At 40.6% G+C, this 25,688-nt stretch overlaps 2 protein-coding genes across 4 annotated transcripts; one reads left to right on the top strand and one right to left on the bottom strand.

Annotated features, from left to right (window-relative positions):
• Nucleotides 1–2,180: 2,180 nt before the first annotated feature.
• ark2cb (arkadia (RNF111) C-terminal like ring finger ubiquitin ligase 2Cb) lies at nucleotides 2,181–14,773 on the bottom strand. 3 transcript variants are annotated; one of them, XM_030738304.1, is made up of 8 exons: nucleotides 14,452–14,756; nucleotides 10,484–10,814; nucleotides 10,186–10,314; nucleotides 9,318–9,447; nucleotides 9,030–9,134; nucleotides 8,584–8,679; nucleotides 7,945–8,048; nucleotides 2,181–5,880 (listed from the first exon to the last, which is right to left on the bottom strand). In XM_030738304.1, the coding sequence occupies exons 1-8, from the start codon at nucleotides 14,510–14,512 to the stop codon at nucleotides 5,763–5,765; spliced, it is 1,074 nt and encodes a 357-aa protein (XP_030594164.1). In that variant the 5' UTR covers nucleotides 14,513–14,756; the 3' UTR covers nucleotides 2,181–5,762. The 3 variants fall into 3 exon arrangements, 2 of the variants coding, with proteins under 2 accessions (XP_030594164.1, XP_030594163.1); XM_030738303.1 differs by having other exon boundaries at nucleotides 10,186–10,317; nucleotides 14,452–14,754; XR_004020405.1 differs by lacking the exons at nucleotides 2,181–5,880; nucleotides 7,945–8,048; nucleotides 8,584–8,679; ... (2 more) ...; nucleotides 10,186–10,314; nucleotides 10,484–10,814 and adding an exon at nucleotides 12,182–13,536 and having other exon boundaries at nucleotides 14,452–14,773.
• Nucleotides 14,774–16,480: 1,707 nt separating this feature from the next.
• LOC115786240 (ATP synthase subunit alpha, mitochondrial-like) lies at nucleotides 16,481–20,654 on the top strand. Its single transcript, XM_030738302.1, has 11 exons — nucleotides 16,481–16,636; nucleotides 17,104–17,179; nucleotides 17,785–17,954; nucleotides 18,193–18,366; nucleotides 18,727–18,893; nucleotides 19,005–19,305; nucleotides 19,426–19,650; nucleotides 19,753–19,860; nucleotides 19,978–20,122; nucleotides 20,215–20,365; nucleotides 20,455–20,654. Exons 1-11 carry the CDS (start codon nucleotides 16,577–16,579, stop codon nucleotides 20,531–20,533), a joined length of 1,656 nt encoding a protein of 551 aa, XP_030594162.1. The 5' UTR covers nucleotides 16,481–16,576; the 3' UTR covers nucleotides 20,534–20,654.
• Nucleotides 20,655–25,688: the final 5,034 nt, after the last annotated feature.

Below are 25,688 nucleotides of genomic sequence, written 5' to 3'. Positions count from 1 at the left end.
TATTCTTTCGGTCACTACCCAAAGCTCGTGACCATAGGTGAGGGTAGGAACGTAGATCGACCGGTAAATCGAGAGCTTCGCTTTTACGCTAAGCTCCCTCTTCACCACGACGGACCGGTGCAGCGTCCACATCACTGCAGAAGCAGCCCCGATCCGCCTGTCGATCTCCCGTTCCCTTCGCCCATCACTCGTGAACAAGACCCCGAGATACTTAAACTCCTCCACTTGAGGCAAGAACTCGTTCCTGAGCCGGAGATGGCACTCCACCCTTTTCCGGCTGAGGACCATGGCCTCAGACTTAGAGGTGCTGATTCTCATGCCAGCCGCTTCACACTCGGCTGCGAACCGTTCCACTGCGAGCTGGAGGCCCCCCCCTGATGAAGCCAACAGAACCGCATCATCTGCAAAAAGCAGAGATGAGACTCTGAGGCCACCAAGGAAGAAGCCTTCCGCCACCTGGCTACGCCTAGAAATTCTGTCCATAAAAATTATGAACAGAATCGGTGACAAAGGGCAGCCCTGACGGAGTCCAACACCCACAGGAAACAAATCCGACTTATTACCGGCTATACGGACCAAGCTCTCACTGTGGTTGTACAAGGACTGAATGGCCCGCAACAATGGGCCAGACACCCCATACTCCCGCAGAACCTCCCAAAGAACACCCCGAGGAACACGGTCGAATGCCTTCTCCAAGTCCACAAAGCACATGTAGACTGGTTGGTTTTAGAACATAGTTTATCATTTTTAGTGAAAGCCTTGCATATTTCAGCAAGATAATGGTAAATCGTAGAGTCCGGGTGCTGAAAATGGCCTTCCTGCAGTCCAGGCCTTTCACCAAAGGAACACATTTAGAGCATAATTAAATTAAAACTACACAACAAAAAGACCCAGGACCGTTGAGCAGCAAGAATCTGAGATCACACACGAATGGGATGACATTCCTCTCCCAAAAGTCCAGCAACTGGTATCCTCAGTCCCCAAACATTTGAGGACTGTTAAAAGACGAGGGGGATGCTACACAGAGGTAAACATGGCCATGTCCCAACTTTTTTTTTTTTAGATGTGTTGCTGCCATTAAATTCAAAATTACCTTGTTTTTCTTAAAATGGTATATTTTCTCAGTTTAAAACTTTTGATATGTTTTCTATGTTCTACTTTAAATAAAATGGGGGTTTGTGAGATTTGCAAATCATCACATTCTGTCTTTATTTACATTCATATTACACAGGGTCCCAACTTTTTTTTATGTGTTGAATTTTTTTTTTTTTAAATAATTATACCACATATCTATGAATTTCAGACTTCAGACAGTCATGGACCGCAAAATAAACACATCCAATTAATAAAAACCTAAACTTCAATGTGGTAGTAGCTCATCTGGCTCACAGTCCATTACAATTCACGTTATTGTAATGAGTGAAGTACAGAAAGAAAGTGGTATGTTTTCTTGTCATTGGTTGGCTGTACTGCACAAACTAATGAGGATGAAAATCTAGTGCGAACAACAAATGTGACCTTGACCTTGAGCACAATATGGATGAAGGTCCATTAGGTGATCAAATCTGACCAGTGCTCTTGGAGGAGTAGCAAATTCTTGTCAATTGTGGACGGATGGACAAATGACAGACCCCTCATTTGTCCTGCTTGTCTAATAACCTTTGAGCCTATATTAATGAAGATACTTTAAAAAGTGGGCGATATGTTTGTCAAACCTCTTTAACTAAAAACAAATCCCTGCACTTTGATAACACCTTTATTCTTTCCCTTTTTTCAGCTGCTCCCTTTAGGAGTCACAACATCAGATAGTCTGCCTCCATCTCACTCTATCCCTAGCATCCTCTTCTGTCACACCAGCCATTCTGCACGTCCTCCTTCACTACATCCACTAGCAGCCGGAGCCTGTTTCAGCTCCTCCCTCTGCTCTGCGCAACATTCTTCCTTCTACAGCTTCCACCATTTAAAAACATCTCGAGTGCTTTATTTCAAATCCAACACAGTGGTGTGCAGAGAGAAACTTGGAAAATGTATGGATCCACAGTATTCCCTTACAGATATGTTTGTGATATTTTCTCCAATACATTCAAATAGCTTAAAAATCCATAAATGTAGAGTTTTTTGTTTGTTTTTGTTTTTTTTCTTTTTAAGTTGCAGGACACCAAATAGCACCACAGATCAGATTAGTTCTCAGCATTTTAGGCAGTTTATTTGAAAAACACATACAAAAAGATCATATACAAGACAATAAATAAAAAAGAGACAGAACAGTTTGGGTTAAGCTATGCAACTTTTTGCATCATCATTAGTAATAAATACAGTACAAAATCCACCCAGAGTGAATCTAAAGATTTTCCACAATATTCACTGATCATGTTATTCTTCATTATGATTTAGCTATTGCTTTCATATTATTGATACATACTTCTACTTTTCTATAAAATACTCAAGATCATAAAACATTGCGCGGTTACAGCAAAACAGCAGTGTGTTGTACAAAGATGGCCACTTCCCTTTTTCACTGGCAGGTTAATAATCAACTTTTTTTCAGCAGCAAAGAAACATCTGAAATATTCAAGAAGGTACAGCATCATATTAAACACATCTACAGAGCTACTCCCACATACACATAGGAAAACCTGAGAAGGACATGCATTAAAAAGCTTGTGCTTTAAGTTCTACTGTTCATTCCGGTTCATCAGCTTGAGTTAATACTATGGCTACTGTCCAGTTCGCTCTGGAGTTATGGGTTACACTGTGGAGGGCACGGGGTAAGGCCAGTGAGAGCACGAAATGAAATCATAATAGTAAGACCAGCCAGCTTCATTCCAATCCAATACATGTTATAATAATTTGCAGGATTAGTAGAGTATTAATAAGAAATGCACACCGAAAACGTAGTTAGCTTATTATACCCAGGTGTAAAACATCTATATTGTATAACCACAGTACACCAGAAGTTTGCTCAATAAGATCAATGGCTCAAGTTAGCATGTTAGATATACGTCCCATAATCCCACACAAAGCAACTGCCAGCAACAACTAATACAGCTTGTAATGTGGGTCGTAAAAAATAAGCACTAAATTGAGACCCAGATATGATGGATATTGTGGTCAACTTAAAAGATGTGGAAAAACTAAATTAAACGTGACTGATTATGACAACAGAAGCGAGCTAAGACAAAAAAAAAAAAAAAGGGCTGCACCCCAACATCTGCTTTGTGTCAAAGCAGGGATGATGTCTACAAAATAATGAAAAATCGAGAGATGATATGAATGGAATGTAATCCAGATCAACAGCACCATGCTGGCTAGAAAAATGTGTTGGGGAAACAACCCCAGTTGATTTTTCAACAAGTTTCTTTTTTTTTTTTTCCTCTTTTGAAAAAGAAAACACAGACGGCATGCAAAAGCATCCCCACCGACCAATGCATAATGAGGTATTCTTTTTTTAATATTTTGTGTTATTTTAAATAAATATATTGATTAAATTGCAAAGTTATGAGATAGAGACATTAAATATTCCACCACAATAGCTAGCTAGCTACAGTTAGTAATAAATAATGATTGTTAAATACTTAAGGCATCTTTAATCACAGCATTCTATGTGAACTAGCAAACCTCCATTTTCATCCATCTGTAGTTTTTTGGATGGAGGTTTCATACGAAAAGAAAGGAAAAAAAAAAACAAACAAAACAAAAACAAACGCAACACAAACAGTCAAGTTACCCTCCAATAATACACAAGGAAGCATGAAAATACTTAACTGAACTGGAACACAAAATCTAGGACAAGAAGAACCCACACCACCAAACCAAAAAAAAAATCAGGCAACTCCATATTATAGTGCATTTACAAAACACAAGCTACATTAGAACAACAATAAATATGTTTTTGCAGCATTGCAGCTTTTTCTTCACTATGGTTAAAGTGGACAAGGACTCGGCATATTAGTACCATGTCCGGATTGGCATGTGAGCAAGAGAAAAAAAAAAGAAAAAAAAAAAAAAAGTACAGATAATAAAAACACGAAAGAAATGGCAGGGAAAAAAAAGACAATTAAAACAAAATTAATGTTAAGAACAATTGTTTGGTATTTTTCAAATGGATGGCTTTTTCTCCCTTTCACCCTCCTTCAAGTGAACTACGCCAACATGGTTCATGCATGATATAGAAAAAACAGCTTCTATCACTGAACGCATCACAGTTGTTCTAGCAATACCATACACTACGACCATGGGGGAGAGGGGGTGGGGACAGTCATACACATTCTAGCACATATCACAGGCAAACTAGTTTGTATTGTCCCTGTAACACCAGACACAGTCTTTTTTTTTTTTTTAATCAAACAGTGGGAGCAACTTAGATTGAAATGAAAGGAGCCGATACACAACAGAGGCCATTCACTGGATATAGAAATCACATGTGCTTGTTCGATAGGCAATAAGGTTCTGGTGATAGGTAATACAAATGTCACGTACTCTGATGGCAAGACTCAGGCACTGCATCCTCAAGCCCATGCCGGCCTCTCATGATCGCAATCATGCCATGAGCGAGGCCACAGAGAGGTGTTGCTGTTAGACACAGATCCACCAACAGCTCTTTGAGTCCGAATCACAGCTGGAAATCCTTCGCTGGCCTGTGATCGGTGTCTAAGGGCAACTTTGGTCTACTCGGGATGAGCGGGGAAGGGTGCGGGAAGAGGTGGGGAGGGGGTATTAGGTGCATTCTTGTCCTCCTCTATGAATGAGTGGGATCATCAGAGTCATAATATACGGTTCACATGCACAGACACAGTCCCTGTTTCTACTGCTCCACAATATTAACGACACAGCCCAAGCCTGCCATACAGCATGCACATCAGAGGCCTCTGCTCTAGATTATAGAGGCCCGACTACGACACTACACAGATCACTGGAAGCCATGCCTGCAGTTAGCGTTTTTAGCATCAACTCTGATGGCATCTACTAACTGGAAATCCAAAACCATGTTAGACAAGAAAGAGGGATTTTGGCCTTTTTACACAACTAGCTCTTTCTCTGGTTGCCTACGATTAAACACACTGAATATTCTTACTGTTAGAGCTGTATTCACCCTCTCTGTAGGTTTATTTTTCACAAACATATTTCTCAAAAGGCTTTTGCTTGCTACACAACACTGTTACTCTGTAAATACTTATTCAGTACTATACTCCATTACACCACAAGCGTTCAGCTACAAGAGTTCACACCGAACAACCTCATGCTAATCATTTGATAATGTTCTGTACAGATGTGCTGAGGGCTTGGGCAGAGTGCAGCTTCAATTATTTTTCACAGGCCTGGGGAGGGGGGCAAAGGGTTTGGTTATAGTGGCAGAGAAATGGCCTTAATACACCACACTGAGCTGGGGAGGTTGGTTGTCAGAGTACCCGTGCTCTCGGCGGCTGTATGGAGAAATGTACACAGGGTACACAATCTAACAGAACTGTGTGAAGCCTCAGCACATCTGTCCATACACGTCCACTCCTACCTTTTACATCCAGCCAAGTCCATTAAACCGAACCTCAGTCCAGACGCCTATCTGTGCATCAACCCCCCATCCCTCGTTGTGTTGTAGGTGAGTGTGCTTTGTTGATCCCTCTGTCACAGCTGTCTCAGAAGGCAGGCTCGTTGAGTGATGCAGAGGGGAAGAGCGGTGTTTGGCAGAGCCTACCCCCCCGGAGGGAGGGCAATGGAAAATTAACAAGACCAAGATCCAAAGCTGCAGGAGTCAACAGGAGCTATCAACTGTCGGGGGTCAGCTGGGTCTCAATGTCCACTCTGCAGATGGGGCATTTCCTGCTGGTGGCCAGCCACTGGTCCACACATGCCTGGTGGAAGAGGTGCATGCAGGGTAATCTCCTGAGGAGACAGAAGAGACAAGGTCAGGAATTTAAAACAAACGTAAAAGCGCCTCTCCAAAATGTCAAGCTTTCGAATAATTCCAGAGGTTTACAAGTGGCTGACTGAAGATCACCAAATCTGGACAAAAGCCATTTTCCTGGACAAAAGAGGATTTATGAAAATGCTGGTTCCTGACTGTGCACCCCAGTGCTTTCAATTTTACAACTACAATGCAATTTGACACTTTGTAAGTAGATGTTAAAAAGCGATTTCCCTGCAGTGACTAATACAGTTTTTTTCATGATGTCTAATTATCTGCTTTTAAAGCAAAACCTAATCAGTGGTTGCAAGCTATTTACATACAAAATCTGAATTTCCTCATTTTTCCTTATGCATTTACTTAAGGATTTGAATCTCTGTCCTGAATGAGCAGATTTTTTTCATGTGTCTACAGCAGCTGGAGCTGAATGAGTTGATTTAATATTTCAGCAATTGTTCAAGCAAAAATACCAAACCAAGGTTTTTCAATGTCAGAATTTACTGTGAGTAAATTTGACAACACAAGCAAATTATTTTCTGAAATGTCATAAAACTATAAATGGACATTTTTATGATTCTGTTTTTTTCTTCTTTAACCATTAACACCGTTTTTACCCTTATCCAGACTTTTAATATCACAGATGGTCTCCTTCTTGGTAAAAGACTGAAGGGCTGTGAACATCAAGGACTACAGTAGGAATAAGCTTCATCATTCAACTAAGTTGGATATAACTGTTATTGCTCTGCTTTGTTGCACAAACTTCACAGCCTTTAAGTCTACTACATGCATGTGATACATAGGGTAGTACCCAGTATCCAGTTTGTGTCTAGAATAGATCCGGCCATTGGACTGTTATTCACATTTGACATCTGAAAGCAGCTCACATTTGATTTTTATCTGTGGGGGAAAAGGCTTAAAATGCACGTTTGTGCATCATAAATGATGAAGGATTTTCAACATGAAGCAAAGCAAAAGTAACACAATCAAGCTGCGATGTTAGGTGTACACTGAATTTAAATAGAATTAAACTCTAATACCTTATCACAGCGCCCTCCCGCTTTTAAACACAGAAAATCTGAAGTTTTTAACCTACTGTTTATTCTTGTCTCATTTCTCCCTATTCAGTGGGTAAAATAATTTGCTCTGTCACTTCCCCAGCGGAACAGATCACAACAGCGGACACACATCAAAAAGATTTTGCGAAAAGCTAATGCTGCCTGCGGGGAGTGTTTTTAAGATGAGGTGCTGGGAGAAATCCTGTGATGGGATTTTCAGACACGAAGCTTTTTAACTTAGGTGGCAGAACCAGTTTAGGGTTTAAAAATTCTTAGATGCTGTGCCTTTCTATCCAGTTTAACGAAAAGCATTGTGAATAAGTATAAATTAGTAAATGTGAAGATGTTTCTGTGAAGACCAATCATCATTTACCCAGTTGGGCTTCAGAGTAAATTGTGGCCCCAGCATTGTGTCTAAATCCACGACATTGTAGAGGCTGGATGTAAAAACAAATGTTATGGATAAATGAGACATTTCACAATAATTTTCTGGCCAATGCAGCCAAGCACGAAAGATACCGGCACAGCGGAAATTTGATATAAATTCTAATTACAGTCCATGGTGATTAAGAAGGTCTAATATTTTAGAGAGGTAACTAAACACAGTTGTATCTGAGGGTAATGCAGTTAGTTTTGCAGGTATTTATTTAGTCATGAACCCAAGTAAGTGATACATTTAATTTTAATTAGGAGATGAGCAAAGTAATTACAATTCCTCCTGAGGGGGACACGCATGTCTATATTGAATTTCAATGCAATGCATCCAAATCCACAAATCAACCTCAACCTGGTGCTAGAGGCAAAGTCACTAATCACCAAAATAAACCACACTGGTACACTCGCTGACTGACAAACAGACAGATAATGTCATACTATTTCAGGACATGAAAAACAAATACATCTTTCTAGGAAAAAAACAAAAACAAGGAGTTTTTATGCACAGCCTACATCAACATCTGCATAACAAGCAAAAGAAAAAAGCAGTACCTGACATCCTCTCCATCCTCCAGCATCGACAGACATATGGTGCACTTTTCATCGGTGTCAAGCTCCTCATCATCCAGACACATCTTCAGGTCCTGTGGTATTCTCTGCACAGATAACCGCACAAGAGCAAACACGCTTTAATTACTGAAGTGAGCAGTGTTTATGCCACAGGGGTCTCTGAGTCAGCTCAGACTGAATCAAAAAAAAAAAGAAAAGTCTTCAAATCATACTTCCCAGAAAAAATAGACATCAAGATGGAAATGACTCAATTACTCCTGCTAACACAAAATGTACCAAATAATCTGCCATGCTGAGTATTTGGGTCATATTCAGCGTAGATGTTTCTTTAAATTCATTCCACGTACATATCTGCAGACAGCTGGATGACTCATCCCTCGCCTTGAACTGTGAACACTGCAGCCCTGTCTTACTAATCTGCCGACGGAAATTAGTTTGACCTTTGAACTACACTGACAGACGTGACCTTCTTTCCACTCTCGTCTTCACTCTTTGATCCTTTTGACCTGCCGCTGCCCTTCACTATCCCTTTCTTTCACAGCTTCAGTTCTTCCTCTGTACCATATCACATCAAAAAGGTATATTAAATCCAGCTAGGAGCTAAGGAGTCTCCAGCCGTACCTTTTTGTACTTATGGGGAAAAGTGAATCTCTCGATGGTGGTTTGGACTGCTCCACGGTTTACGCTGCCCAGTCTGTCCTCCAGCTGCAAAAGTTCCTACAAAGAAAACAGCAGATGCCTTTAATGTTTATTTTATTTTAAAGGACCTTTCTTTATTTGCCCACTGAAATGATAGACATAAGCATACACAATAAAAAGACATAAAAGTGTGTAATGTAATGAAATTGGTGCCTTAAGGAACAGGACATCTCGCTCAAAATGAAAACAAATGGCATGAGATTAAAGGCAGCTGGACCATTTGAAGCATCTGGAGCCCAGGGTAATTGGAAATAAGAAAATCAGCTACACACTCAAGCTTGTCCAGAGATTGGTCACGGAGAAAACAATGATAAATTAGTGTAGACTGGTGCGTCTGCTGAGGAGAGCAAGGAAGTAGCCGCACAAACCTCATAGCTCTCTCTAACTGCAGATGCATGGCGGGAGGGGTTGAGACTCTGCAGAGCCAGCAAGTGCAACTGGGGATATGGGTAGTTTCTGATCTCATGGACGACCTAGGAGATGACAGATAAAAGAAGCTAGTGTCAGCTCTGCAGCAGAAATCAGAAAGAAGAACAGGGACATGGGTCATTCCCAGTTGCTGGGTGCTGAGATTAATCTCAGAAACCAAGAAGAGAGTCACTATGAGTTCATCGAGATGAACATGATCGATCATATGGAGCCAGAGGGGAGCTCACCACTTGTGTTGAGGCATTGTTTCTAGGGAAGTGGTGCATCCTAGGAGAGGTCAAGTAGTGCTGATAGTGCTGCGGCAGCGGGTGGATGTGATACTGGTGGGGGGGAAGCCCAGCATCCACACTTAGATCCCTGGACAGAAACGGGAAACATAAATCAGCCAGCGGAACACAGCAAGGTTTCTGGAACATTGATTGTCAAAAACAGCAGGCTTGTGTACGTCTGTAAATGCTCGGAGGGTAAAACTTTTAAAAGGTGAGATTGCAATATGATTTCAAAAAAATATATATACATACCAGGTACAGGTACAGCAGATTTGATTTAATGATAACTAGTTACCATGCAAGCAGATGTCTGAAATAGCTAAAAGTTGTGGATAGATGAATCAAATTATAAAAGTAATAAATACATGTGGAACAGCTAAAGGTAATTGGATAAATGGCTGTAGAGCACAGAGCTAAAATTATGGGATGAACTACTTAAATAAATAAATAGAGGAGAAGGTTGGAAACTACTGAAGATCTTCATTCTTTGGATCATGTTTCGCGTTTATTTTGTTGTCTTAATTTGTACTCTTAAGTTGATATAACCCAAGACTCTCACTGACAAGAGTGCTGCAACAGCAGTTTATTTGCTTTGGACTTTGCTTTTTCAGCTTAAATTAATTCATTCAGATCCACAAGTAACTGAGATTTATCGTTAATGGACTAAGACAAGCTGGTTAAGAATACATCCAAATTAAATGATCATATCAAATTGTTTTCAAATCAAGAAATAAGGTGTCTGCAAGAAATTTTAACTTGTCATCTAAAAAATAGCTTTTTGCATCTTTGGTTTTGTGTGTGCTGTTTTGAGAGATGTACAGCTTACCAGTCTGTGCCCTCAGCCAGGTAGCGAGGCTGCTGTACCACAGGCTGTGGAGGGACATGAAGCGGAGGAGCAAACTCATAACCGGGCCGCAGCCTGTGGGGTTGGTGAGGAACTCTCTCTGGGGTCCGTCTACTAAGACAAAAAACTAAGCATTTGAAAACATCCTAGAAAATAAGAGTTTATTGTTTAATTTAAAATGTCACTGCATAACCTCCGTAGTTACCAACAGGCTGCTTACAAAGGAAAATATTTTGCCTTTTCCTCTTTTTTTTTTTGTACCATAAAGCTGTGTGGATACCTGGAGGGTGGCAGGATGTGTCGGTGCTGGGCCTCAAGGATCTGCTGCTGGAGGAGGTATTGCTGGTGTAATGCCTGAGGTAGGAAAGGAGGGGCAGGGATGTCCTGGAACTGAGGAGTGGGTAAAGGGTTGAGGGGCGAGTGGAGCGGAGGGCCGTGTTGGTGGCTGGGTGGGGCCAGGTGGGGGTTAATGCCTGACTGTGTCTGCCCTGGATGGGGCATGGGGAAGTCCATGGGCAGCGGGGCCTGAGGACCTAACTGGAAGTGCCGGCAAGAGGTAGCATGGCTGTGCTGCTGCTGCTGTTGTTGCTGTTGCCGGTTGAAATGGGATCCTGTGGAGTATAAGGAGAAGTTGTCAGGCACCTGAGGGAAGAAATTAGCTGGAATTAATAGAAGGTGAAATGTAGTGTCAGTGTGTGAGATATAGCATGTTAATGAAGCCCTACCTCTTACCTAGGGTGAAAAATACTTCTGTGGGGGTGGGAAAATGATGGTTACCACAAGTACCATGAGAATGAAAACCATTTTTGGTGCTCCAAACAAAGCGCAAGCGTTCATTTCTTTAAATGTATTTCCAGCCCCTGGATCGACTCCTCGTCTTCACAGACAAAGGAACTGGATCAGAACAGATGAACTGTACCCCTATACAGATATCGACGCAGCTCAATTCTTGTAAATTCTGCAGCTGACAGCAGGTCAGTGCACACAGAGGTAAACCATTACCTCACTGCCTGTGAGAAATAAACTGTTTCTCTGCCAAGTCTATCTATACAACTGTAAAGAACAATTTGTTCCATATAAAAAATTCAACTAGGCATTAAATTCACATTATAAATGTGCTCTACTTAAATCAGCTGTCTCTCTGTGTTATACACTTCCAGTAAAGCTCTGCTATTCTTCTCCCACATGAACATTCAGGAGTTGACAGGAAATAGCTTGAATGCTTTTTTTAACTCTCTCCAACCACAGCTATTTGGCAACTGCAGTGAACAGACTGCTGTCGAGACTCGACAGGGAGTGAAAAGAAAAAAAAAAAGGGACACAGACTAGCTTGTGCTGTGTTGCAATATGGTTTTAATACTCTGGTTAAGCCTAAAAAGACCTTTTGTATTACAGTGGGACTGAAAATAATCAATTTAACTTCGATAAGAAACTTTCTGGGGGAAAATCTCTGCCAAAGGGAGCCATAATAATGCTCTGCTATGTCTGACTTTTATAAATTCTCATAGAAGTACAAAAGACAAAAGTACTTTGCTTGTAAACAGTGAATCTCTTAAATATATATGTATATATGAAGAAATAGGCAAAGTCTACATTGCATTTACTCGGAGCACGCTTGAAAAATGCAGGTTGAATTTTAAACACATGAAAGACAAGCAGTGCGGCTTTCCAGATTTCACATTTCAGCTTGACAGATCGTCAGCGTAGCCGAGCAGGCAAGATATGACCTTGCTGCCGTGGGTCAAAGGCTCACAGTCTAGACTACAAGTAGCACACTGCGTTTTCAAGCGTCTCAGTGAGAACGATCACCATGAATGACAGCAGATAGACTCATTCAAGGCCCTGCGATGGAGTAAGCGTGGAAATCGTCTATCTTTGTCACAGCGGGAGAGGAGGTAGGTAGGTAGGTGGGTGGGTGGGGGTGGGGGGAGTGGAGGGAGGGAGGGGAAGGGGGGAGCAGATAGGGGACAAGGGAGAGGGAGGACAATAAATGGAAATCAGCAAGAAGCACACTGAAGGTTAGGAAAAACACTATATTCTTTATTGAAAAATATTAGTATTGTGGAATTTGTGTTTTCTTTCTTGTTTGCTTGTAATAATAGTATAAATCCATGCAACAAAAATAAACAACATACACTGAAGGCAAGGCCCACCATGCTCCATATAGGGTTAAAAAGAACAAAAGCGGCATCCAATGAGCAGACGTGTTGGCTACAGCACATGATTTCAGTACAGCAGGGTACATCTTTTCTACAGAAAGATTACATTGGATTTTCACTAGTCAAATGTAGAAAAAACATAAACAAAAAAATTATGAATCATAAACGTGACCATGCATTGAAAGTACTATTACCAGAACAAAAGATAAAGAGAAACCACAACCAAACAATAAAGACGTTATTACTAATAGAGGATCTCTTTAGCAGTGCAGGAAAAAATAGGCATCCCTGTGAAATGGATAGCATTTTGGTCTTATGTTAGTGGGGTAAATTGAGAAGTGATGAACCACCAGTGAGCATGTTTTCCTACTTAAATGTTTAGAGTTTCAGCTGCCTGTAAAAGGGCAAAACAGCCCTGATAATTCAGTGTGATTCAAAGCTTGTAATTTGCAAAAAGGGAACAAAAGGATTACACAAAAAATGGAGACAGTTATGGCAGGTTGTTGTGTGCAGGTGCAGTGTACCTTCAGTAATCTTAAGTGACAGCAACACTGGTTTAAATGTTAAGTTTAAATAGCATGCACATGGCTCCAATTTGCATGCTTTTTTTTTTTCTTTTTTCTTTTTTCAATCGTAGGTCACTTCAATCATGTACATTGCACCTTGAGTGAAGAGAAGAAAAAGATGAGCCAAATTCTGGTGTTCAACAATGCAGTGCAGTATTTGAGATCATGCAAAATGTATCCACTTTACAGAAATTTACAGCATGTTGTCTATCAAGACTGGATGGGAGGTACACAATGACATTCAACTGATATCTAGAAAGGAGCTAAAAATGTTTACTCAGTGCTACAGCAATTTGACAGAAAAAAAGACAAAAAAAAAAAAGGTGCTCTGTTCTAGGTGTTAGCTATTGTTTTAGTCTGCTTAACATGGAAAATCTATGGCTGAGTACATCTTGGGAAAGGGGGGGAGGGAGTGCTTTCTTTTTTTTTTTAATACCAATGTCGTCTTCTGATGGAAAGAGGAAATGAAGAAGGGATTCACAATACAGCTAAATGCAGAGAACAGGCAGAGGCCACGCCACACCACACAGCAGCAGATGATCATTAGCTACACAATGGGGGGGACGACAAAGATCTGATAAATGCAGAATGTAGAGCCAGCCTCCATACTATGAAACAGGGAAATAAGAACAGAAATAAAAGCACAATGAAAATCACTGATGCCACTGTTGTGAAATTAATGTTGCACTGTAGCTTTATCATTGTTTAACTGTGACCGCACACTTGACTTTTTCTCTTTTTTAATTTTTTTTTTAAATTTTTTGCAATTCGGCAGCTTCTAACAAACAGCTGCTGAATTGTCAATTAGCAAATAAGAGAAAAGGGCGACGGATCCACTGATGGCTCGGAATTAAACGCTCCCCGAGCGATTGGCCACGTATCGATTAGTACACTGGCCAATTGAGAGAGCTAATAATTGTAATAACTACTGAAATCACGGTGGAAAAAGCGGCGAGCGGTGGCAGAAGCGGATGATCTTCAAATGACATCATCCGAGCACAGATAAGCTGACTGGCTGGACAGGCTACGTCTATTTTGCGGTATTTTTTACAGTACAAACACACGGAGTCCCAAGGAATGTTTTTCCTTAAAATCACACAATTAAAAAAAATACGTCCCAGGTTAATAAAGACGTCTGTTTACGCAGGAAAGCGTTGTACTATTTTTCCTACATTAAGCATTTTTGGCCGCACGTCGCGCGCATGTGGAAGCCTTTGTGAAAAATGTTTCAAGAAATAGTCACAGCCCAAGGAGCCAGTTAGCTTATCTGTAGCGGCGGAGTTAATGTTTAATCAAGTGTAATTACACCTGGCAAACTGCATAATTCGGTATCTTATATTAATCTGCGACGGATGCGAATTTAAAGCGTTATCACGTCGGCGAGTAATTTGACCGCTAATTTCAAGCTAGCTCACTGGAGCTAACCAAACGGCTGAGCTCGAGCTAGCTAGCCCAACAGCTGCAGTGAATATTAAGATAAACAGGGCACATGTTTTGGATCGATATGAATATTAATACCGTACCTCTGTTTCTTACTGAGCCGAATACAGGAAGAACCAGATATCCGACATGCACTAACACCATCCTGGGATCCTTATTTTATGATTCCGCTGGGTTATTTGGAGAGATACAGTGGTAGTAGCCCATGCGGATCTACATTCAGGCGGCTGGTTGTTGCTGGCTGGGTTGGCTAAACACTACGGGCGAACCAAACCAAACGACTGTCTGACTCGCCTGGTTGTCGTTGACAAAAGCAGACATGTCATTTGTTGTACGGAGCAAAAGAGGGCGATGTTGCAGCTCTACATGCCAAAGCTGCAGCTATCTCTGGGTTAACTTATTCGACCTTGCCTAGTTAATCTTTATAGAAACTATTTAAACACATTAACAGTCTGTGCCGTTTGAGTTTTTTTAGTTTGAAATACCCTCTTAAAGGACCACCGTTGTTTGGTATTGTACGCGCGTGACATTAGGGAACTCACTGGGGACTGATTAAAAAACAAGAAAATAAACCAAAAAAAAAAAAAAGTGAAAATAAAAGAATTGCAAGGAAAGATATTCCGGCTTTTACATGGGTCAAGTGCCAGATATGCTAAATCCTACATTTCCCGTGATTCAACGCAATTGCTCAATATGTAGTGTAGAAAATAATCAAATATGTTTTTTCCCAATTTGGAAAATTGACATGAATTCACGTGAATATTTTTTGCTGACTTGTTGACATTCGTTAGGCAGACACGTGTTGGATAAAGTAGGTACAGGTAGGTACATCATCAGCATACTTGGTGATGGCAGTGTTGTCCTGGGTGGTGACACCGTTGTGGTTGAGCCTGTTCTCATTCAGAAAAACGACCTCATAGGTCGTTTCTGCAGGACTTGTTGTGATGGACAGGTTGACAGGTGAGGACATTGTGATCTGTAGTGAAAATAGAGAGCAGATGGAAGAGGACCTGGAGAGGTGGAGGTATGCTTTGGAGAGGAGAGAAATAAAAGTCAGCAGAGGCAAGACAGAATACATGTGTGTGAATGAGAGGGAGACAGGTGTAACAGTGATACTGCAAAGAACAGAGATAGTGAAGAAAGATGAGTTTAAATACCAACAAGTCCTCCAATCCAAACGACAGTATCAGTCGTTTCTGTATTGGTCGTAAAACCGTGCCTGCAGAAACGACCTATGAGGTCGTTTTTTGAAGGAGGACGGGCTCGTCCATCACCACTGCAAACAAGACTGGGCTCAGAGCCGATCGCTGATGTAATCCCAACCCTACCCTGAACCCATCTGTCACTCCTACCACACACCTCACCCCTGTCTTACTGTTCTCATACATGTCCCGCACCAGCCTCACACCAATCACTGTTCCTTTCTTGGCACCCTATCATATGCTTTCTCAAGATCCACAAGACACCACAAAACACTCTCAACGCAAACATCGCCATCTGTAGTGCTCTGTCTCAACATTAAGTCATACTGCTGCCTGCTGAGCATCGCCTCTCTTCTGAACCTAGCTTCAACAACTCTTACCCATATTCATGGTATGGTCATCACCTTTATCCCTCTCTAGTTACTACAGCTCTGCACATTGCCCTTCATTCCTTAGACATCCTCTCACTCTTACATCCCTGATAGGGCTTGGGTGAGATGGAGGCAGATGATCTGTGGCAAACCCTAAAGGGAGTAGCTGAAAGAAGAAGACTCATTGCCTTTAATTACACCAGCAGTGCTTGTGTGTTCATAACACCAAAGACATATTTAAAGTCAGGAAAAACTCTGGGATAAATAATTTTCAAAAAATTGTTTACATACAGTCCCTGGCCACTTTATTGGGTATATAAGTTTTATCAAATTAAGTTAAAAAAAATTACTGACATGAATTCTGCTTATAGCCTGTTATTGTTTCAGACTGCATTATATTAAAATATCTTTTATAATATTCTGTCTTCTGATTTCCTGACAGGTTGGTTTGTCCAAGATGCATTTTTGAGTGGAAATATAATTTCCGCGACAGCAGAGGGCGCCAATGAGCATTAAAGCAGGAACTAGCACCACGGTCGCATAAATAGAAGAAGGGTTCATTCAGCCATTACATTCACTCACAGGCAGGTCGCATCCGCTAGCAGTGGAGGACAGGTCATTAGCAACCCGAGAAAATGCTATCTGTGAGAGTTGCAGCAGCTTTGGCCAGAACCCTGCCCAGAAGGGCTGGATTTGTAAGTACTTTAATCAAGCACATTGCATTTAACGAGCATGTTGCAATAAGTTTATTTAATATCAGCGTGAGAGTTATGGGCGTGAAGGGTAATGTTAACGCCGCAGGCCGCTAGCGAGCCTGTCACCGGCGTATGAATGCGTGCGAATACCCTGCTAAGTACTCGTCAGTAATATATATGAAAAGTCTTGAAAATTAGCCGATTAAACTTGTTTTTTTTAAAGTTGCCCTTGTGGAGCGACCGCCTTCGGTCCTGTAGCGATAAAGTTAGCACTCAAGCTAATGCTAGCTGTCAGCTAACGGCTCATTCAGCCACGCTTTGAAGGTCAGAAAGCCTGACAGCGCATGTCCTCTCTGCTGCACAAGCTTACACTTCTCTTACTTTAAAGAGCGCTTATTGACGCTTTAAATATCTCTTAACTTTCATTTGCGATCAGCTTTTAATTAAATGCCTGTCATTGAACCTAGGTGTCCAAGACTATTCCGGCCGCCTGCGTTGGGGTCAACCACCTCCACACACACAGACCATGGCTGCAGAAGACAGGTGAGAAAATCAAAAACAACAGGATGGAAACTTTGTCCTGCGCACAGCGGGGCAGCTCGCAAAAGCGATCGATGGAAAATCGTGGGTCTTGCTATGCAGGAGAAAATGCTGTTTAATCCCAGTGTTTATGTGTAATAACACTTAAGTAATGCTTAGCAAAGGCAGTCTCTTGAGCTTGAAAAAAAAAAAAGGTGCCTTGACTTATTTAAGCTAAAGTTCTTTAAGTTAAAGAAGTCCAGTCACTTTTTTTTTTTGTTTCTTCTTCAAGCTTCAGAGACTACTCTGACCTGGATGACTGAGAACCTACCCAGATTTAGCAAAGGCATCATCAGTTGTTTGAGACTGATATAACAATATATCAGTTAGACATTTAAAACATGTATATTTCACTTGATTTTGGATAAAAGCACATTGGGATGTCTAAAGAAATCATCTTTGCAGCAAACCCCCCGAGTATTACAACTGAAATCACTGAGTGTGTCACATGTTTTTCCTTAGTATTGGGCGCAGTTTTTCTTGTTATTTTAACATTAAAAGTTTGGGTTGGGGGGGTTAAATCTGTGGCTGAACAGAATACTGTAATGTACACTTTTTCTCTTTCACAGGCACAGCTGAGGTGTCATCAATCCTGGAGGAGAAGATCATGGGAGCTGACACCTCTGCAGACCTGGAGGAGACGGGGCGTGTGCTGTCCATTGGTGACGGTATTGCCAGAGTGTACGGGCTGAGGAATGTCCAGGCAGAAGAGATGGTGGAATTCTCTTCTGGCCTCAAAGTACGTCTGAAAGCATAAAAAACGTTTTCTTTTCAAGCCATGCTGATTTTAAATCTACACTAAAGAGGAGATGATTGTAGATGTACAGCTATGCATCCAACATTTGGTCATTTATCTTGCTGAATTGACAACACTTTTAAAAAATATAAATACTACTGTTTTCAGTTCAGTCATATATCTCAGTTGCCTGAGCAACCCAGGTATTGAAATCTGCTCACAAGTTGTCATTATTCTCCAGGGTATGTCTCTGAACTTGGAGCCTGACAACGTTGGTGTTGTGGTGTTCGGTAACGACAAGCTGATCAAGGAGGGTGACATTGTGAAGAGGACCGGTGCCATTGTGGATGTTCCTGTGGGAGAGGAGCTGCTTGGTCGTGTTGTGGATGCTCTGGGAAATGCCATTGACGGAAAGGTTATTTGAAAATTTTTTTTTTTTTTTTTTTTAGTTATAAAAAATCAACTCAGATGGACTCCATTGTTTAAGTTGATTTTAATGCAGAACTCATTATCAGGCACTATTTAGATTTGTTTGTTTTAATACATAATAATATAGAGCTACCAGAGTGCCTATTAATCAACAAAACATTATATTTTTATATAAGCTCCAAGGTGTGACTGAAAGAGTCTATACCTGACAGCTGGCATTGGTAATGGAGTAGCAGTCTTCTCAATGCAAATTATGATGACTTTTTATTTTTATTCCACACCCCCGCCGGTATTTGTCTTTATCTCGATGTTGCAGTTTGTCTTAAATTAACACTTCCTTTCTCAGGGTCCTCTGGGCTCCAAGGTCCGTAGGCGTGTGGGTCTGAAGGCCCCAGGTATCATCCCCCGTATCTCTGTGAGGGAGCCCATGCAGACTGGAATCAAGGCTGTGGACAGTCTGGTACCCATTGGCAGAGGCCAGCGTGAGCTGATCATTGGTGACAGGCAGACTGGGTGAGTACTCTAAAATTGAGAGATGGATTTTAATAATGGTTTGGGTTTAATAGAGGAGCTGTAGATGAGTGGCACATTTTTAAAGTTTTAAAATATTCTGCTAAATTCCAGGAAAACTGCCATTGCCATCGATACAATCATCAACCAGAAGCGCTTCAATGATGGAACTGATGAGAAGAAGAAGCTGTACTGCATCTACGTCGCCATCGGACAGAAGAGGTCTACTGTGGCTCAGCTGGTGAAGAGGCTGACTGATGCTGATGCCATGAAGTACACCATTGTGGTCTCTGCCACTGCCTCTGATGCTGCTCCTCTGCAGTACCTGGCCCCATACTCTGGCTGCTCCATGGGAGAGTACTTCAGAGACAACGGCAAGCACGCACTGATCATCTATGATGATCTGTCCAAACAGGTAAGGGTTTACAGATGAAAATCAAATTATATTCATCACTGAAATTTAACATGTTGTGCACAGACTTTAATAAGCAAATATTAAGTGTTATCCTCATATGGCATATTCTTTTTCCTTCAGGCTGTTGCCTACCGTCAGATGTCCCTGCTGCTGCGGCGTCCTCCTGGTCGTGAGGCCTACCCAGGCGATGTGTTCTACCTGCACTCCCGTCTGCTGGAGAGAGCTGCCAAGATGAACGACAACTTCGGCGGTGGTTCCCTAACTGCCCTGCCCGTCATCGAGACTCAGGCCGGTGACGTGTCTGCCTACATCCCCACCAACGTCATCTCCATCACAGACGGACAGGTTTGTTTTAAAGTTGTCTTAGGCTGTTCTTGGAACTGACGTGCACCCATTCATAAGATGTTTTGGATTAAAACTTTGGATTTCTCTGTATGTCCCCCTCAGATCTTCTTGGAGACTGAGCTGTTCTACAAGGGTATTCGCCCAGCTATCAATGTGGGTCTTTCTGTGTCCAGAGTAGGCTCTGCTGCCCAGACCAGAGCCATGAAGCAGGTAAGATCTAGCTGACCTGTGTTAAGTCTATATTTTCAAGTGTCAAGAACTGCATGTAATTCAGCAGGAGGCTAAAATCTTAAATACTCTTACATTTGAGATTTTCCTACCTTGTAGGTGGCTGGTACCATGAAGCTGGAGCTGGCTCAGTACCGTGAGGTGGCTGCCTTCGCCCAGTTTGGCTCTGACTTGGATGCTGCCACCCAGCAGCTCCTTAACAGGGGTGTCAGGCTTACTGAACTGCTGAAGCAGGGACAGTACTGTGAGTTACTTTTGAGCTCATTCCTCTAGATATGCTCAGCTGTTATTTTACATCCTAGAATGCAACTAAACTGTCTGTGATGGTTCCTCCAGCTCCCATGGCCATTGAGGAGCAGGTAGCAGTCATCTACGCTGGTGTCAGGGGTCACCTGGACAAGATGGAGCCTAGCAAGATTACAAAATTCGAGAAGGCTTTCCTGCAGCACATTTTGAGCCAGCACCAGGACCTGCTTTCCACCATCAAGTAAGAATAATTTTTTTAGCTATAATGTTTGAAGGGGTTAGATTTTAAAAGGCTCAATCTGACCTGACCTGACCTGTTTTCTGTTTTAGGGCTGATGGCAAGATCTCAGAAGCATCAGACGCTAAACTGAAGCAGATTGTACTGAACTTCCTTTCCAGTTTTGAGTAATAGCACTTCTTGATCTTCAGTGAGCTACCTGTCTGTGTCCCCATTCAGCTTATATATGTGAAAACACTGAAGGCCAAAACCTCCATGTACAGATTTGTCAAAATAAAAATTTACAACCCTGCGGTGGTGTAAAACTCTGATTGTTTGGTTGGCTACAGGAAAGTTTGGTGTTCATGTTGGTTCCCTCTGGGCAGTTTTCACCAGTGTAACAAGAGCAAAAGCAAACATGTTTTGAATTGGTTTATTTAAATATACCAAAACAGAGAACACAAGTGACATTGCGCACAACTCATTCATAAATTCTGCTGTTTACTGTAAGTAGTTCATAGGAGCATCATATTAAAAGGGGCTAATAAATGGGTTTAGATTGACTCAAATCTGTTTTTTCTCTTCACTGGTTTCAGAACATTTAAAGTGAAGTGTAAGCCCAGTTTCTGAACTGTGGTTGAAAGGGCGTGGTAAAATGTTTAATAAATGCAGTGACACTGTCATGAATTAAATCCCTGTGTACTGTCATGTTTGAAAATTGAAGAGAAAATATGTTATGATGTGTTGTCTGGCTTTAAATCAATATTAAATTCCACATCTTGAAGCCTATTTATGTATGATAAATCTACAAAACAATGGCAGCTTATGCAAAGGCATTGCAACACAGATGTTGCATTTGTCTGACAATCTTTGAAATTAAAGAAAGAAGGCATTGCCCTCTAATGTGTCTTTATAAAAATGAGCTGTCAGTGGAAGAAAACAAAGCAGAGCATCCTCACATTTGCAAAAGTGCATTTACATATGTATATTTTTGCTTTTGCTTTGTTTCATGTCATCTCAGAATTAACTTGACACTGGAAAAGCATATAATTCATATCCAGCAGGTGGTGATAGAACCAAATAATACAGCAACTGAGGCTAAGAGGTGATTTGCCACTAGATCTTATTTGCTGTTTATCTCCTGGACCACAAAGGAATTGGTAGGAATGACAGGTGTTAAAGGCCTTCTTATTTTATGAAAATTTTATTTACTGGGGAATGATAAAAGGCATTAAAAAATATATTCTAAATATAGAAAAAAAATTGTTCCACAAAATTATTTAATAGTTTTGACAGTGGGCTTTAAAATTACAACCCCAATTCCAAAAAAGATGTGACTGTGTAAAATGTAATAGAATGCAGTGATTTGCAAATCTCTTAAACCCATATTTTATTCACAATAGAACATCGAAAACATAGCAAATGCTTAAACTGAGACATTTTACTATTTCATGAAAATTATTAGCTTGTTTGAATTTAATGTCAGAAACGTGTCTCAAAAAGGTTGGTGCAACAAAAGGCTGTAAAAGTAAGTGGTACTAAAGCTGGAGGAACAGTTTGCAACTGATTAGATTAACTGGTAAAAGGTCAGTAAAATGACTGGGTATAAAATGAGCATCTTAGAGGGTCCCTACAAAACTACCAATTTTTGAACCGTTTCAGAATAATGTCCTTCAATGTAAGGATGTAATATCTCATTTACATTTACATCATTTAATATCATAACAAAAGATTCTGAGAACCTGGAAAAATCTCTGTATGCAAGGGAAAAGACCAAATACCAGTACTGGATGCCTGTGGTCTTTAGGCCCTCAGAAAGCGCAGTCACAATTTTGTCATGGAAATCATTACATGGACTCAGGAACACTTCCAGAAATCACTGTGAACACAGTTCACCGTTTCAGCCAGAAATATGGGTTAAAGCTCTGTCATGCGAAGAAGCCATATGTGAACATGGTCCAGAAACACCGTTGTCTTCTCTGAGCCAAAGGTCATTTTAAATGGAAAGTGGAAAACTGCTCTGTGGTCAGATGAATCGAAAGTTCTTTTTGGAAAACATGGATGCTGCATCCTCTAAACTAAAGAGGACAGAGACCATCTGACTTGTTATCAGCATTCCAAAGCCTACATTTTTAATGTTATTAGGGTGAACAGATTTCTTTATATACATTCTTTATATACAAATCTACATTTTTTATGTAGATATCTACATAAAGAATGTATATATCTACATTCTTTATGTAGGACTGTATTTTTATTCCTTGTCCCCCTGTCCATTTTGACTGGTTCTGTTGGACATGCACTTTTACCCGTTATATATGAAAGGAAGGCTTTTTCTTACAGTCAGAAAAACTTGCTGTCTAATCCCATACCCAGCAGGGGAAGGTGAAGCCTACCCAGTATATCACAGGCAGTGCAAATTTTGTTAAACATGGTGGTAATAACCACAAAGAAGCAGCAGGGCATTTTGAGAAATAAAGTATTTGTCTTTTTTGCTAGTTATTTTTCAATCTTGCACAAGGGGGAAATATGGTGTGAAGTCATGCAGTATATGTGTGCCACAATTAGATAAAAACTGCTATAAATGGACAGGTGCAATACAGCTCAAAAAAGATATGCTAATCTATGGACACATCCAGACTGAAACCCAGAAAGAAGAGCAGCTAAAATAACAGTGAAATAAAAGAATACAGGATTATATAAAGACTAGCAAGAGCGTTGGAAATATATTTGGCCTGTACATGGTAAATGACAATTCAGTAGCGTGCAATTACAAATGCAAATACAATTTATTGTATTTTTTTAAGTGAAGTTATCTGTTCACCCTAGCTGGCATGGGTGTGTATTAGTGGCTGCTGGCAGCTTGCATATCTGGAAAGGCACAATCAGTCCTAAAAGGTAAAAGTTTCAGAGCAGCATATGCTCCCATCCAGTCTTGCATCTTTCTGCGAGACAACTGCATACAGCATCTATTACAACAGAATGACTTAGCAGTAGAAGAGTCTGGATTTCTCAAAATATACTGTTACTTCATTTTTTTTTTGTGGTTGTCACCATCATATTCAACAAAAATGGCAAAGCTTGTGACTTTTTTGGGTGGCTTGCTTTCTACTGGATTTTGCTCCCCATATAATTAAAATATCACCAGTTTGTTTTTTTTTACTTTTTTTATTTTCTCTCACACAAGCCAAAAAAAAAAAATTTATTTAAATTACACAAAATCATAATTATTTCATGGACTGTTGTTTAAAAGTTGCCATTGCACATTCTGTTCTGAGTCACTTGTTCCTCGAGCAGCATCGTCGCCTGGCAAGATATAGTGAGGCATGTGACAGAGAGTGAATGGAGCTGCTTTCAATAAGGACTATTGTTGAGGTCAGTGTGACATGAGAGATTAGGGTGACCAGATCTCAACAAACTAATTGTGGGACAAACACTGTGTTTATGTGGGACAAAGTGGGACAGATTAAAAATGCTAGTAGGTAGTCACATTATATTTGAATGCAACTTTTCCAACTCTCTTGCTAAGTAAATACAACAAGAATAAAAAGAAGCCAAAGTTTGTTCTTATGGTCTTATTCAATTTTTTTTTTATATATATATATATCTCTCTGGTAACAATCTTTGGGTTTCAGGAATAAAAATGGTGTTCAGTTCAAGTTAAAGAGAGACACCCTAAGAGAGATGAAACAAACAGCATGATGGGTCAAAAGTGATGAGCAGTTTTCAGTCACCAGATGCACTTGAAGTCATATTTATTCTTTATTATTTTCCACATTATTTTATTATTTAGTAGTCCTATATGCCAAAACTATAGAACAACAAATCACATTCCACCACGTGCAACGTGTGTCACCACTGTAAACAAAAAAGGTGCTGTTTTGCCGCTAAATCAAATTTGTTCCACAGGGTTAGGAGTTTAGTCAAACAGAGCAACAGTGGTAAATTGTCTCTGAATTTATCACATCATCACATTCCTCAAAACTGCTGACATGTGTACGACACTGTTTGTGAATACACAAAGTGACGTGAGATTAACTGAATCTTTAGGAGGAGCTAAAACTGGGAGCTTCACGCAAGGGCTAAGGTGAAACAGAGATTTCAGATGCAGGAAGTTTATCTTCAAGTGGAAATTAAAGACTGGTGTGTATACAAAATATGAATTAGCTGAGCTACAGTAAATACAGCCCATGAGAATGATATGAGATCAGGTTAGTATGTAGGTCTGCGTATGTCGTATATCCATTCTGCCATACTTGGAAATGAAAAATACAGCTGGCAGAGTTCCACAGTAATTACAGTGTAACCAGAGACATAAGGGGTGATCCTTTCAGAGGGGTGTTTGGTGTGACTGTAGCACCTTGTTAGCTTGTTGCTCTGTAACTGTATCTTCTTTTTCTTTTTCTTATTTCCATTGTACTGTGAGTGGAACTTTAAGGTGCATCCAACAATTTAATGTCATTAAAATTGAAATAAAAAAACTAAACAAAATCTTACAATATAAAATATCCGTTGAATTTGGGGTGTATTTTCATGTTCTTTAATATTGCTATCAAAAACCAGGGACTCCTATATGCTACTGCCATGTTTCAATTGGACCTATTACATTTTCTCTTATCTTCTGCGCCTGTATCTACTGTTACAATGGTGGAGAAATCGGTGTGAAAACCTTGGCCAAAATTTCAAATGATAAGATCAGGGTGCAATGTGTGCATATGTGTATATGCAATCTCTATAAGTCAAAAGCTGAAGCTTCAGACTGCTCTAAATTCTCAGTTTCCAACAGTTTTTTCTGCTCTCGGAGATGCATGATGCCAGAGAAAAAGGATTCAGTACTTATGGTCGCCTTCAGCTTTTGGATCTTACCATGAGCTCAAACGCCCTGCCTAACTGCTCTCCAAACCTTCTGCTTGAGAGAGGCACTCAATGAGAAAATCAAGCTGTTGTGATCCTGGGCCGCTGGCCCAGTGCGCCTTATGTTCTTTGAGTTGTTTAGTTATGAATTAGGATTTTATTTTGTCATTGTTTTCTAGTTGTTTCCCTCATGTTGTCTTTCCCGTGGTCTGTGTTCAGGTGTTTGCATTATCCCTTCGGTGTCAAGTCTGTGTTATGTTTTGATTTCCATGTCCTCCTCTTTGGTCAGTGTTCATGTGTCTGTTTTGTTTCTCATGTCTGTGTCCCTTGTCTCATGTTTTGTTTCTGTTCCCAGTGTTTCCCTGAGTGTTGTATTTAGGTTTCTGTTTTGGTCATATTTTAGGTTCCCTTTATGTGTCACGTCTGCATGTACCTTGTTTGGTTACTTCATTTCATTTTGACAGTCCTTTGTCCTGTGTACTTGTTTAGTTTT

Source organism: Archocentrus centrarchus, chromosome 9 (genome assembly GCF_007364275.1).
Source record: "Archocentrus centrarchus isolate MPI-CPG fArcCen1 chromosome 9, fArcCen1, whole genome shotgun sequence".
Lineage (NCBI taxonomy): Eukaryota > Metazoa > Chordata > Actinopteri > Cichliformes > Cichlidae > Archocentrus > Archocentrus centrarchus.
This window is presented reverse-complemented; position numbering and strand designations above follow the sequence as displayed.

What these genes read in the sequence shown, in the direction of transcription:
- ark2cb (XM_030738303.1), bottom strand. Translation starts at nt 14,512, where the DNA reads ATGGTGTTAGTGCATGTCGGATATCTGGTTCTTCCTGTATTCGGCTCA. An exon ending in CTGGCTGAGGGCACAGACTG is followed by an intron (nt 9,448 to 10,185) that starts GTAAGCTGTACA and finishes GTTTCTGTCCAG; the next exon opens with GGATCTAAGTGTGGATGCTG. An exon ending in ACAATGCCTCAACACAAGTG is followed by an intron (nt 9,135 to 9,317) that starts GTGAGCTCCCCT and finishes GTCATCTCCTAG; the next exon opens with GTCGTCCATGAGATCAGAAA.
- LOC115786240 (XM_030738302.1), top strand. Translation starts at nt 16,577, where the DNA reads ATGCTATCTGTGAGAGTTGCAGCAGCTTTGGCCAGAACCCTGCCCAGA. An exon ending in TGCCCAGAAGGGCTGGATTT is followed by an intron (nt 16,637 to 17,103) that starts GTAAGTACTTTA and finishes CATTGAACCTAG; the next exon opens with GTGTCCAAGACTATTCCGGC. An exon ending in AGACCAGAGCCATGAAGCAG is followed by an intron (nt 19,861 to 19,977) that starts GTAAGATCTAGC and finishes CCTACCTTGTAG; the next exon opens with GTGGCTGGTACCATGAAGCT.